We start from the raw sequence: 14,176 nt of genomic DNA, 5'->3' as shown, positions 1-14,176 counted from the left end.
GCCTGATGCAGGGGCAGGCAGCCCCAGAGCGAGCTGCGGCCGTGGCAGCTGCACGGCTCCCGGCCCCGGAGCATGCGCGACAGCCGCCCCGGAGCCCCCAGCCGCGGCGCCCCGCGTCCCGCCGCCAGGTGAGCCGGGACAGCGGCGGAGGAGGAGGTGGGAGGGGATGGGAGGAAGGGGAGCTGAGCCCGGCAGACTGGCCTCTCAGACTGCTTGGTGGGGTCGTGGATGCCACGCCTCTGGTGCCCGCCCGCCCGCCCCACCGGCTCGTCCAGGCGGGCCCCCGCGGCGCGGGGTGCCTGCAGCGCCTCCTCTCCGGCCCTGAGCCCAAGTCGCCCTCCAGGGTTCCAGTCCCCGGTGTGGCCAGCAGGCGGCAGCCGCTGGGCGGCGAGCCACTAGCGGGGACGGCCCGAAATCGGGCCCCTCTCCACGCCCCCTTCTCCACGCGCGCGGGGAGGCTGGGCTCCACCACAAGCCTGGAAGGGTTCCATGTACGGGAATGGCCTACTTCGCAGATAAGCCCACGGAGGCTCAGATGCTCCGGGCGGATTCCGCGTTCCGCCCTCGCTCCTTGGGGTCCGCTGGCCGGACAGCGCCACCCGGACGCCCGGCTCACTGCTTCTGTCTCCCTCATCAGCGCAGCCCCGGACGCTATGGCCCACCTCTCCTGCTGGCCCCTCGTGTAGGATGGTAGCACGTAACCAGGTGGCAGCCGACAATGCGATCTCCCCGGCAGCAGAGCCCCGACGGCGGCCAGAGTCCTCCTCATCCTCGTCTTCGTCCTCTCCGGCCGCCCCCTCGCGTACGCGGCCCTGCCCTGCGGTCCCGGCCCCGGCCCCTGGAGACACTCACTTCCGCACGTTTCGCTCCCACTCCGATTACCGTCGGATCACGCGGACCAGCGCTCTCTTGGACGCCTGCGGCTTCTACTGGGGGACCCCTGAGCGTGCACGGGGCGCACGAGCGGCTGCGTGCTGAGCCCGTGGGCACCTTCCTGGTGCGCGATAGTCGCCAACGAAACTGCTTCTTTGCTCTCAGCGTGAAGATGGCTTCGGGCCCCACGAGCATCCGCGTGCACTTCCAGGCCGGCCGCTTTCACCTGGACGGCAGCCGCGAGACCTTCGACTGCCTCTTCGAGCTGCTGGAGCACTACGTGGCGGCGCCACGCCGCATGTTGGGGGCCCCGCTGCGCCAGCGCCGCGTGCGGCCGCTGCAGGAGCTGTGTCGCCAGCGCATCGTGGCCGCTGTGGGTCGCGAGAACCTGGCGCGCATCCCTCTTAATCCCGTACTCCGTGACTACCTGAGTTCCTTCCCCTTCCAGATCTGACCGGCCCATTGCCGTGCCCGCAGCATTAAGTGGGGGCACCTTATTATTTCTTATTATTAATTATTATTATTTCCCTGGAACCACGTGGGAGCCCTCCCCGCCTGGGTCGGAGGGAGTGGGTGTGGAGGGTGAGGTGCCTCTGGCTTCTGGCTGGAGACCCCATCCTGCCTCTCAGGGGGCCTCCCCTCCAGGTGCTCCCTCCAGGTCCCCTGGTTGTAGCAGCTTGTATCTGGGGCCAGAAAGAACCTGAACTCCACTCCTACCTCTCCATGTTTACATATTCCCAGTATCTTTGCACAAACCAGGGGTGGGGGAGGGTCTCTGGCTTCATTTTTCTGCTATGCAGAATACCCTATTTTATATTTTTACAGCCAGTTTATATAATAAACTTTATTATGAAAGTTTTTTTTTTTTAAAGAAAAATAAGATTTCTGGAGTGTATATTTTGGTCAGGTATCCTGGGTTGGGGATGGGGGCAAGGGATATGCAGATTGATTTTTTTCTTGAAGTGGTTGGGGATGCTGAGGCTGGGGGTTGGGCAACATGCACAACTCCACCCACAGTATTGGGGACCAAATTGCCAGGCTAGTTTTGATGTGTGTCTGGAAAGATGGCTGCTCCAGTCTGAGCACTCCTGGGTATCTGTGCCTGGTCTCTGCTACCCCTGCTTGAGCGAATCTTCCAGGGACAGCCCCTGACACTTAGTACTGCCTTGTCCCCATCGTACAGAGGAGAAAAGTGAGGGACAGGTAATTGGTGCCAGGCCACTCCTGGTGGAGAGGTGGGCCCCTTTGACTGTCTACCCCGCATCAGTTTGAACTGGATGACAGAAAAGAAACTTCTTTGCTCCTCTGACCACAACTACTTCCAGGAAGAGGGTGGGGCAGAGCCGCCAGGGCTTACCGAGTTTTTGGAAGGAGTGGCAGGTTCTGCAAGCCATCAAGTGTTTGAGAAGCGATGATGAGCCATGCTGGCTTGACTGTTGCTTCCCACCCCACTCTGCCTTGTGTACTTTTTCAGAGCCAGAAAGCTGCTTTGTGGTCTGTGGTGGCAGGGGCCTGGTGCTGCTGGTGGCTTGGGCAATTCCCTTTGCCTCTCTGGGCCTCTGAAAGGCCCAGCTCTGTGAGGTAGTGGTGGTGGCAAGAATCCAGGTGGAAGGGCTGTTTCAGGACACTTGTGGGTACCAGAAAGGACCTAGGACATTGGCTTTGAGACAAATTGGCTGGGTAGGAACTGGTGGGCTGAGTCACAGCTAAGTGTCATGCTTCCAGAGGCTTTCCTAGTGTCTAGTGATTGTGTCCAGAGGAAGCAACTGCTCTGGGCACACTGGCTGGGCCCAGGCTTGCTCTATGGTTTAGAAGGGCTGGATTCTTCCAGGCCCAGGGCAGCCAGTCCTTCAGGGAGGCGGGGTGGGAGAATGGAGGCCATGTTTGGTTTGCCCCCTATTCCTTCTTTTTAGACCTGACCTTGCTGTATGTATTAATGAGGTCCTACCCTTGCAGGGCAGAGACCAAGTGGCAATACTAGTGATAATTTGCAGACCTCCTAGTTAGAGCTGGGGGGAGGGGGGTGCTAACTGGGAAGACCCTGTTTAAAATACTTGGACCTGCCTGGAAGTCAAGCTCCTACCTCTAGGAAATAGGCCAAAAGGCAAAAAGGAGCTCCCACACTGGCACAAACCAGCTGCCATTCACCTGGGCCTTCTGATTGGTAGTGTGGTACTGTTGGCATCCCCATTTCACAGGCAGGAACCAGCCCTCCTTCAAGCATAAGTTGAATTTGCAGTTAGTTTTACAGCATGCCAGGGGGATTTCCTGCTCTGAAAAAAGTTGGCAAGTTCTGTGTTCATCACAGAGGTCTAAATCACAGACCCATTGCTTTGTAAAAGCCGGAGGCAGAACAGCTAGGAATAAAGACTCCTGTCCCTCGCCCTCCCCAGAGCTGGCCTCTTCTTCCACTTATGAGTCATTAAAAAAAAAAAAAAAAAAAAATCCATCCTGACATATGAAAGGTGACCTAAAAGTCCCTGGGAGTGGCACTAGTTGTCTGTCTGTTGCCCTGTGGGTTCCCTGGGGCTCAGATTCTCTATCTGGCCCCCAAACCTCAGCCTTATGATTCATCAGTGATTACATTTCTGCACAAGATGAAAAGTGAGAGGAAGGACCAAGTAGGGGGCCAGGTCGGGTGTGGGGCTGGCAAACAGGGAAGGGAGCATGTCTGATTATTGTATGTGCTTGCACACACACACACACACACACACACACACACACAGGAGACCAGCCTAAAAGCCAACACAGCTGGCAACTGTGGGCTTTGTTTTACTGAGGAAGAAGACTCAGGTGCAGGAAGGTCCAATGTGGCAGCCAGGCCTTGGAGTAATGGGGTTGTGCTGTTTTCAGCAAGATGAGTGAGCTTCTCTCTCTCTCTCTCTCTCTCTCTCTCTCTCTCTCTCTCTCTCTCTCTCTCTCTCTCTGTGTGTGTGTGTGTGTGTGTGTGTTGTTTTTTGGAGACAGGGTTTCTCTGTATAGCCCTAGCTGAACTCGATCTGTAGATGAGGCTGGTATCGAACTCAGAGATCCACCTGCCTCTGTCTCCCTAGTGCTGCCTTTGTACCACCACCCAGATGAGTTTCTTAAAAGAGTTGAGGAGGGAAAAAGAGGGAGGGAACCTGTGAAGTGCATTTCTGGGCCTCCCCTTATCCGTGGGCTCTCTTCAACCTTAGGAGGTGGTCATGAAATGGACAGGCAAGCCTTTTCTCTTCTCTGGATTGTCCATCATAAAGCACTTAGCACAGAACCATGGTATGTAGTAGGTGCCTAATCTCTGCACAATGAGGTGCTCCATGTCCAGATCACAAACACTAAAGTAAAATCTGGGAAGATGGAGAGTTCATGGTCAGTCTGGACTGATAGATAATAAACACTACCCATTTCAGGTGTTCTAAGCCCAAGGATACAGAAATGGATGGAAGAGGGATTCTGGGCTCTGTTATCAGGCAGAGTTTTGCTAAATATAAAGAAATGATACTCCAAGCAGTGCTCAGAGGAAAGCTAACGGTGGCTGGTGGTGGGTGGCACTGGACAATATCAGGAAGGCCATCCAAGAGTCCTTGAAGTAACAGATCTGAAATGACCAGGAAAGATGGGGGAAAGGCATAATGGAGAGGGCAAACCCAGTTTTGCTCACCACATAATTTTCCAGCAGGGAAGGCTCTGTTGTGCTGTGCAGGACCCCACTGGTCTCAGGGGGGACTTCGTAGGGAGCCTGGACGCACACTGTGTTGGGACCGGGTCCTCTGGCCTTTGGGTAGAGATGGGTTGAGGTGGCTAGTCCTGACATCACAGGTTTGAGCTTGCCTGTATAGGGTCACTCCTGGCCAGAGCTTTGCTCCAACAGGCTAAACAGCAAGGGAAACAGAAGGCTGAGGTCCAACACAGGTCAGTTGTGGAAGGCCTCTCTCAAAATCTCAAGTGTGAGTCTGTTTGGCACCTGGGGCTCCTGAAGCAATGCCCATCTGAGCAGGGTGGGACTCAACTTTAGGAAAGCCCACTGGGTTCCAGGAAGGAGGTGTGTGAAGCTGACGGGTTGTTGTAACCTGGGCCACTTGCATGGCTACTCCACACCCCTGGGCAGCAGCTGGTCAGGCCTCCCCCATAGAAAGTACCTAGAATAACAAAGGGGGGGGTCAGCTTAATACTGGGGGAGCCTCAAGGGTCCTCCTCAGAGTACTGTTTTCACCAAAGCAAAAATCACACAACAGCAGTGCCTAGTGTGGCACCTTGAACTTGGAACTGGGACCTAAGCCACAACCCTTACAGGAACCACGGGTCCCAGGCCCACAAGTGACTGTGGGATGTTTGGTACATCTCCTATCCTGTCCTGCCCTGGCACACAGGCTTGAGGACCTAAGGCCTTTGCAGGGGGCCTTGCCTAGCTATGGCCCAGTGCTCACTAGCTCCAGCTTTCAGGCCGTTGTGCTTTGTGTGGTGGTAGGTGACTAGGTAAAGCATTGGTCCTGTTTTCAGCCAGTGGTTGATGACATCACTACACTTACTGGCCTGCACTGGGCTACGCTCACCTCTGCTTGGCTTCCTTCACCAGCAGCCCCCTTGTGGAATGAATGGGGGCCTGTGTATGCAGCCTGGTTGGCTCCTTAAAAGGCCTAGAGAAGGCATATCTCGAGGTTATACCAGGTCAGAGTGATGATAACCAGCCATCCTCTGTCCACACCCACTTTTATAATATTCATTTTTAAGTGGGGCAGTGGTGGCACATGCCTTTAATCCCAGCACTCAGGATGCAGAGGCAAGTGGATCTCTGTGAGTTCAAGGCCATCCTGGTCTACTAAGGGAGTTACAGGACAGTCAAGGCTACACAGAGAAACTCTGGAAAAAAACAAAGAATATTTTTATTAGTTTTAATTATGTGTATGTGCATGTAATATTTTTGCAGAAGTGTATGTGCATATTAGTGACAGTGCCCTGGAGATCAAAAGATGGTATCAGATTCCCTAGAGTTAGATTACAGATGGCTATGAGCCACATGATGTGGGTACTGGGAATCGAACTCAGGTTGTCCTAGGTCTTTTGTCTTTTTCTGTTGCTGCAATAAAACATTGACCAAAAACAACTTGGAGGAGAAAGGTGTTTATTTAATCTTTCAGGTCACAATGTATCCCTGAGTGAAGTGAAGTCAGGGCAAGAACTTAATCAAGAACTTGGGGGTAGAAGATAAAGCAGAAGCCATGAAAAGGCTTACTGTCTTGTCCAGTTTGCCCGTGTGTGTGTGTGTGTGTGTGTGTGTGTGTGTGTGTGCGCCAATATACACATACATATATGTAAAGTGAACTACCTGCCCTGGAGTTGGTATAACACACAGTGGGCATGAGCCATTCTAGATCAATCATTAGTTAAAAAAATGCCCCCACAGATACAGCCACAGGCTAATCATCTGGAGGCCATTCTTCAAGTAAGATTCCCTCTTCTCAAGTGGCTCTAATTTGTGTCAGGTTGACAAAAAATGACCAGCACATAGGGCCTTTGAAAGAGCAATACTGGCATTTAACCTTTTAACCACTGAGCCATCTCTCTAGTCCCTAATCCTCTTTTTTTTTTTTTTTTTTTTTTTTTTTTTTAATTTCAAGACTGCTTTTCTGTGTAGCCATAGCTGTTCTGGAATTGCTCTGTAGACCAGGCTGGCCTTGAACTCAAAGATGCACCTGCCTCTTTTTCCTGAGTGCTGGGTTTAAAGGTGTGTGCCACTACTGCCTTAACCCTCTTTTTAAAGACGGTCTCCTAGATCTCCATCCTAGTTCTGAGTTGGCCTGGACCTCAGTATATAGCTTAGGCTGTCATTAAACCCTCAGTTCTCCCACTTCAGCCTGCAGGTTTGAACTGCTGTGCCCTGCTCACCAGCCTTGTTTAGTCCCCAGATATTAAGCAGAGTTCCCAACCTCACTCTAGGCCCTACTGGTGATGCTTACCTTGCTGTAGAAAGCTCTCTTGTACCACCACCACCCAGTTCCCAAATCAAGACACGGAGCTGTATCAATTATCTTATGCTTGTCCCGCTATCTCTGATAACTTACATAAACCTGTTTCTCTGAATCTATGTTTGCCTCTGGGCTTTTTACCTTTTATTCTGTATGTTATTTTTTCCTGCTTCCTCTGTGTCTGTCTGTCTGCCTGGTTCACCCTGGACATCACCCTCTCTTTCTCTCTTGTTCTCTTTTCTCTCAGATTTCTCCTCCTTATTTTCTCTGCCTGCCAGCCCCTGCCTAGCTATTGGCCATTCCACTTTTTATTAGACCAATCAATCAGGGTCTTCGGCAGGCAAGGTAAAATAGCAACACATCTTTACATAATTAAGCAAATGAAGCATAAACAAATCTTTCTATAGTTAAAGTAATATTCTACAACACCTCCCCCAAACATGTAACTCAGGGCTTCAAACCCTTCTCCTCACCTGCAAATGGGAAGCTACCAGCCTCCCAGACAACGTTAAATAAAAAGACACCTATAAGTGTTTGACAGAGTCTTGCTGTGTAGCTGAGGATGACCTTGAACTCATAATCCTCCTGCTTCAGCCCCTTGGGTTCTGAGATTACCAGCATGTGCCAGCATACCTGGCCTTTCCTGCTTTAGATTAGCCCGCTTATTGTTACCTACCAGATGCAAGGCTTGATCCAGCTTCCATTGTGAAGAAACAGGCTCGAAAGGCTGAGGAATAAATGGGCAGCAGGGCTGGACTTTGGGCCTAGATGCTTCTGATGCTAAGAATCATTATCCTACTCACCACAGGTAATAGGGCTAAGGGTTTATCCTGGGATGTCCACAGGCCAGCCAAAGCTCAGAGACCCCACCACCCTAACCTGACCTTTCCCACAGTACAGGCTCAGGAAGCCAACACAGGCTGGTGGCAAGGCTGTGTTAGAATACAGCCTGGGAGAGCAAGAACCCATAGGTGCAGATGAGGGTGAGTCAGGACCTAGGAAGCATGAGGCAGACAGTCGATTCCCTGTGGAGGTGGGGTCTGAAAAGTGACATGAAAAGTTGGCCCTACCTAGGAGCCTGCAGGGACCTGTGGGTGAACCATACACTCCCTGAAGTTGGGTGCAGCCAGGAGAGACAACCAGACAACCAGGATGAAGGAAAAGAGGGGGTGTGGCCTGGTGACTCAGTCTCAAAAGGCCCCTGCCCAAAGACACTTCACTCTAGGATACAGTATAGAAGGGCAGAGAGAGCCAGAACCTAGACTTTGGACTTGGCTTTGAGATCTAGCTTGCGAACTGATGGGCTGTAGTGGCCTCATTCATAAAATCAGGATCAGGCTCAATTAGTATATTGCCTCTGCTCTGGCTTACAGAGGTCATGGGCATTAAGCAATTGAAAGCAAACTCTTCAAAGCTCCAAATCTAGGAGCTCTAATAATCATTGTGCCACGTGCCAGCTGCCCTGATGTTAACTGAACCAGCAAACCCATGGCCAGGTCCCATCCTGGCCTCCTCACTTGCTGGTAGGAGTAGTAACGACCAGCTCTGTCTTGTCACATGGCATTGTTCTAAGTCATATGAGCATACTGTCCTACATTGCCCTCACAAGAACAATATGGAACAGAGCTAATCATTAGAACTTGGACATCAAAGAGCTAGATAAGTATCCAACATCACAACCCAGGTTTGATCTAACTCTGTAGCCCTGCTTTTCTCCCATTCCTTCATGTTAAGTTCAAAGATAATCATGCACTTGTGTTACGTGGCAATATATACCTAAGTCCCAGTCATTCTGTTATTCAGTTGTGTGTGTGCTGTGCGTGTGTGTGCACACTTGCCTGCATGTAGATGGGCACATGTGTGTGTACACATGTGTGTGCACACTTGCCCACATGTAGATGGGCACATGTGTGTGCACACTGCCCACATGTAGATGTGCACATGTGTGCACACTTGTCTACATGTAGATGTACACATGTGTGTGTGCACACTTGTCTGCATGTAGATGTGCACGCGTGTGTCCACACTTGCCCGCATGTAGATGTGCCTCAGGTGTCTTTCTCAGTCACGCTCCCTCAGTCTCTCACTGAATGTAGAATTCACTGTTTTCCACTAGACTCACTGGCCAGCAAGGCCCAGAGATCCACCCGTTTCATTCCTCATGGGTGCTTTTATGTGTGAGTACTGGGAATTCAAACTCAGGGCTTCATGTTTGCATAGCAAGGACTTTACCCACTGAGCCATCTCTAGCCTAATTAGGTTACTGTTGCCTTAAGGAAATTTTATATTCAAGGAACTAGATAATGGCCGGTGTGGAGGGCCAGAGTCACTAATGGGCAGTGTTGTAAATTGTGCTGGAACAGCTGGCTGTGCTATCTGTGTGAGACATGGAGTGAATGCTGCTAGCCATTTCCTTGACCAGCCCTGCCTGGCAGTTACTGTTATTGTCCATTTCACAGACAGGAGTGCTGAGGCCATGGAAGGCTGAGGACCCTCAAGTGTGAGAGAAGTAGGACTGTTTTGTTTCTTTTGTTTTTGGTCTCAAGAAACACAGACTGGCCTTGAAATGACTACATAGCTCAGGCTGGTCTGAACTCGTCGTCCACCTGCCTCTATATTCAAGTGCTGGGATTACAGCACAGCCCTCCACATCCACCTAGAGAATGTTTCAGACACCATTGATGAATGGCCTGAGTTGAACAGAAAGCCTCCAATGAAAATAAAAATGGGGCTGCAGTGCTTGCCGAACAAGCATGAGGACCTGAATTCAGATCTCCAGCATCCACACACCATGGTGGATGTGTCTGTGATCCTGGTGGAGGCAGAGGTGTGAGGATCCCAGAGGCTCACTGGTCAGCTGGTCTAGTTAGTCAGTGAGTTCCAGGTTCAGTGAGAAATCCTGCCTCAAAAACTAAAATACAGAGTGACTGAAGAAGACATCTGATGTTGACCTCTGGCCTCTGCATTGGTACACACACACACACACACACACACACACACAGAGAGAGAGAGAGAGAGAGAGAGAGAGAGAGAGAGAGAGAGAGAACAGACAGAGAGAGAGAGAGAGAGAGAGAGAGAGAGAGAGAAGGAAGTTGTGGGTTCCTGAAGTAGAATAAGAGTCAAGTAGCTACTTACCTGGAGACAAGATAGGGTCATGTCAAGCTCATAAAGAATAGGGGATCACAGAAGCAACTAGAGACATCGAGGCACAGAATACATTCTGTACATAGTGCAGGCCCTTTCCTCCTCACCTCTTGCGTGGACCACTAAAAATGAAACACTGCCTGGGGTACTGGGGTATGGGAGCCTGTCTGTGTCACCTTGGCCTGATCCCTTCCCCACCAGCCTGGTGACGGGAAAGATCAGTTTTCAGAAGGTGGTTTGAAGTGAAAATCTTCAGGCCTGGGGAGGAGTTCCTGTGAGAGGAGTCCCTGTCAGATGGGTGGCGTGTGGGACAAAGAGAGGGTGGCAGTGAACCTTAAGGCAGGCCCCTTCACTGTGGGCAAGACAAGGGATGAGGCAAGTGAGGACTAAGGACTGAGGACCAATGACTCGGGAAACAGAACTGAGCATGAAGACCTAGTGAGGTAAGTCACCTCCTGTCACACATGCATTGCACGTGAATGCTGCCTGGTAGGTATGGTTATTGTCCATCTTACAGATGAAGACAAGCTGGGAAAGGCTAGGCACTCTCCATGTTCTACAGCAAAGTGACCCCAGAGCACTCCAGCAGAAAGTGACTGCCAGGTGCCCAAGTAGGGTCCCATCCCATAGAATGAGATTCTTTCCAGTCTGGCCCCCATGTCCACTCCAGCCCCCACCCCACTCTTGGTCCCCTTGCTCCAGTCACCGCAGGGGATTCATGGCTCTAGACAGTTTTGAGCTGGAGGAATGCCTTTGGTGTTTCCTTCCTCTTCACTTAACAAACATGCTTACTTAACCTCTGTACCTCAGCTTCCCTGTGGGATAGTTATGGAGACACCAGCATGGATATACCAGGTACAAAGACATCCTCTGGAAATAGAATAAGAACTCCGGATGGAATTTAGGAGAAGGGTTAAACTGAGGATAGAGATGGAAATGGAGGGAGGGCAGGGATGAACTGGGCGTGGATAAAGAGACACTGACACCCCCAAGATTACTATGTTAGGCATGAGATGCACAGATGTTCCCTTGCTTAATAAACACTTATTTCAATATGTATTGCAGGGAAGCATCACCTGGAACCTGAGAGGCAATCTCTTATTGTCTGGGAGCACCACATAAACTGGAACATGATCCCAGCATTTGGGAGGGAAAGGTAGAAGGATCTGAAATTTCTATGTGTTTCTCTGGGTAGCCCTGGCTGTCCTGGAACTCACGCTGTAGACTGGGCTGGCCTTGAACACACAGAGATCCTCCTGCATCTGTCTCCTTAGTGCTGGGATAAAAGGTGTGTGCCACCAAGGTCATCCTCTGCTACTGAGTAAGTTTGATGCCAGTCTGGGCTACATGAGACCCTATCTCAGAAAATAAACATTCAGAAGTGTCCCTGAGCCATGAAATTTGTGGCATTCAGCACAAAGAAGAGAGGTAGCAAAGACAGATGTGTAGGGGAGGGGACAGAGAGGGAAGAAGGATGGAGAATACAGAAGAAGAAGCAAAGAAATGATGGAGAAATGGGAAGAGAAGAAGGTAGAGAAGAACAAGAAGGAAAAGGAAGTACAGCGCTCAGGAGGGAAAAATTGACATGGGTGGAATTACTGTCTGTCAGGAGGGCACAGGACGTGTGTGTGTGTGTGTGTGTGTGTGTGTGTGTGTGTACTGTCTGTCAGGAGAGCACAGGATGTGTGTGTGTGTACTGTCTGTCAGGAGAGCACAGGATGTGTGTGTGTGTGTGTGTGTGTGAGTACTGTCAGGAGGGCACAGGACGAGTGTGTGTGTGTGTGAGTACTGTCAGGAGGGCACAGGACGTGTGTGTGTGTGTGTGTGAGTGTGTACTGTCTGTCAGGAGAGCACAGGGTGTGTGTGTGTATGTGTGTATGTGTACAGTCTGTCAGGAGGGCATAGGACATGTGTGTGTATGTGTGTGAGTACTGTCAGGAGGGCACAGGACATGTGTGTGTGTGTGTGTATGTGTACTGTCTGTCAGGAGGACACAGGACATGTGTGTGTGGGTACTGTCTGTCAGGAGGGCACAGGACATGTGTGTGTGTGTGTGTGTGTGTGTGTGTGTGTGTGTGTACTGTCTGTCAGGAGGACACAGCATATGTGTGTGTGTACTGTCTGTCAAGAGGGCACAGTACGTGTGTGTGTGTGTGTACTGTCTGTCAGGAGGGCACAGGATATGTGTGTGGGTACTGTCTGTCAGGAGGGGCACAGTACATGTGTGTTTGTGGGCTGGCAGTAGGGCCTCAGACATGAATAAATGAAGGAATGAAATGAATGTTCCCAGGAATAGATAAACGAAAGGGCAAACAGATAAGGGACCTAGTGGTGACAGTCAATCCACAATCCCTAAGATGTAGCTTCCAGTTCCGGCTCTGGGCTGTGTGGTAGCCATCAGAGACTTCCAGGCTCCAGCCTGGCTCAGTTCAGAGGAAGCTGTTGTTTGTAGCCTTGACCCCACAGAGCCCACTCTACTACTCAGTCAAGAAGCGGTGCACCTGCTCAGTTCTGACCTCTGAAAACTGAAAGCAAAAGCCATCCTGAGAGCCTTGCCTAGACTTTCCTGTCCCAGGGCTGGTTTCTTAGAAACCAGCTGCCCGTGCTGGCAGTGGTAGCCTGAACTTCCTCCCCAGCCCAGTCCCTTCCCTGGCAGGTATCTTGGTGCCTGCAAAGAGATTCAGGGGCTGCAGTTGGAGCAGGGTAGTCCTCAGCAATCTTGGAGGTCCAACATCCATCCTGCACACATCTACTATAAACCCCCTGTTTGCCAGTCATTGGCAAACTTGGGGGGAAGGGGACCTAGGATGGAATGGACACCATCAGGTCCAGTCCCCCTGAGGCACCTAGGAAGTGTGGGGGGCTGGAGAGACATGGGTAGCAGCCTGCTGGGAAGCTCAGTCTTTAGAGAGGGCATGGACAGAGGGAACAGCATCAGAAAAGACAAGGTTAGATAGCTGGAAACTGAACCATGTGCTCTCTCCATCTTGGCGGCTCTTAGGAAGCTGGTCTCTTTCTCTTTCTCAGGGTACAGGGCCAGAGGCTCAGAGGAGCATAGATGTCCAGTTTTTTCTATGGGGGCCAAGTTGAACCCCATCCTTGTGACTCTTCCACCTGGGAAATTAAAGTCCTTGTCAACATCTCCAGGGAGCACACTACTGGCAGGGGAAATAAGGCTAGCACAGGCCCCACAGACAGAGTTGGGTTTCCTGAATTTGAAAGTACCCTGACCTTCCCAAGACTACCGACCTGGCCTCACAGTCTGCCCTGTGTCCCTAGGAAGGGCAAGGACAGCAGGGAAAAGGCTCCAGTGCGGTGTCATCACCTAGCACTCAGGAACACCTGCCACCTATGCTATCAAGGTCCTGAACAGAGTCAGGGATGTCAAGCACTTCGGCTTAGGGGGCTTGACCAGACTTTGTCAATCAGAGTTCCTCTTGCCCAGGTCAGAACCATCTGACCCAGATGGACTAATGAGAGGTTGTCCTGTCACTTGCTTCATGGGTTTGTTTGTTTCATTTTGTTTTGTTGTGACTGGGTTTTACATAGTCAGGCTGGCACTGAACTCTCTGTGTGGCTAAGGACAAGCTCCTGTCTCCACTTCCAGATTTCTGGGACCCCATGTTCCATCATGCTGAGTTTAGGTACCCCTAGGGACAAACCGCAGTTCCTGCATGCTGAGAGGGCACAGAAGGGAGCCACATCCCAGGCTTCCTCTATTGGGAAGCAGCTGCGGAATCCAGCCGGAATCCAGCCGAGCTGTCCGCCCCCATGTTGTTACTGTCTCTCACAGGCCTGTGGAATCCATTCACAGAGCAGTGGGGATGGCAGTCAGGCCGGCGGGAATGAGGGCCAAAGCAGGAAATGGAGTCCGGTTTCATTTTAGGAAGCCAGGCAAGTGGCCTCTGTCTAGAAAAGCCAAGGTTTCTATGGCAGGAGCTGGTGTCTCTGCTGCCAGCCCAGCCATCTGCTGCAGGGTGCATCTGGGACACAACTGATTTTGCCCACCTGACAGAGTTCTTCATGGAACCATCATTGTTTTCAGTGTTGGGGATGGGACCCCAAGCCTGGTTGGTACACACTACTTAACACTGCACAAATGCTCTATCCCTTAGCAACAGCCCCAGACCTCTTTTTACTTTTTTTAACTTTTATTTTGAAACAAGGTTTCACTAAATTGCCAAGGCTGGCCTTCAACTCACTGTGTAGCCCAA

General features: G+C 51.3%; 1 protein-coding gene across 1 annotated transcript; it reads left to right on the top strand.

Moving 5' to 3' along the window:
- Window positions 1-1,728, top strand: Socs1 (suppressor of cytokine signaling 1). Its single transcript, XM_051181433.1, is given in 3 exon segments — window positions 1-128; window positions 638-933; window positions 935-1,728. Coding segments are annotated over 2 exon segments (639 nt in total). The 5' UTR covers window positions 1-128; window positions 638-687; the 3' UTR covers window positions 1,328-1,728.
- The last annotated feature ends 12,448 nt before the right edge of the window (window positions 1,729-14,176 follow it).

Source organism: Phodopus roborovskii, unplaced genomic scaffold (assembly GCF_943737965.1).
Source record: "Phodopus roborovskii unplaced genomic scaffold, PHOROB, whole genome shotgun sequence".
Lineage (NCBI taxonomy): Eukaryota > Metazoa > Chordata > Mammalia > Rodentia > Cricetidae > Phodopus > Phodopus roborovskii.
This window is presented reverse-complemented; position numbering and strand designations above follow the sequence as displayed.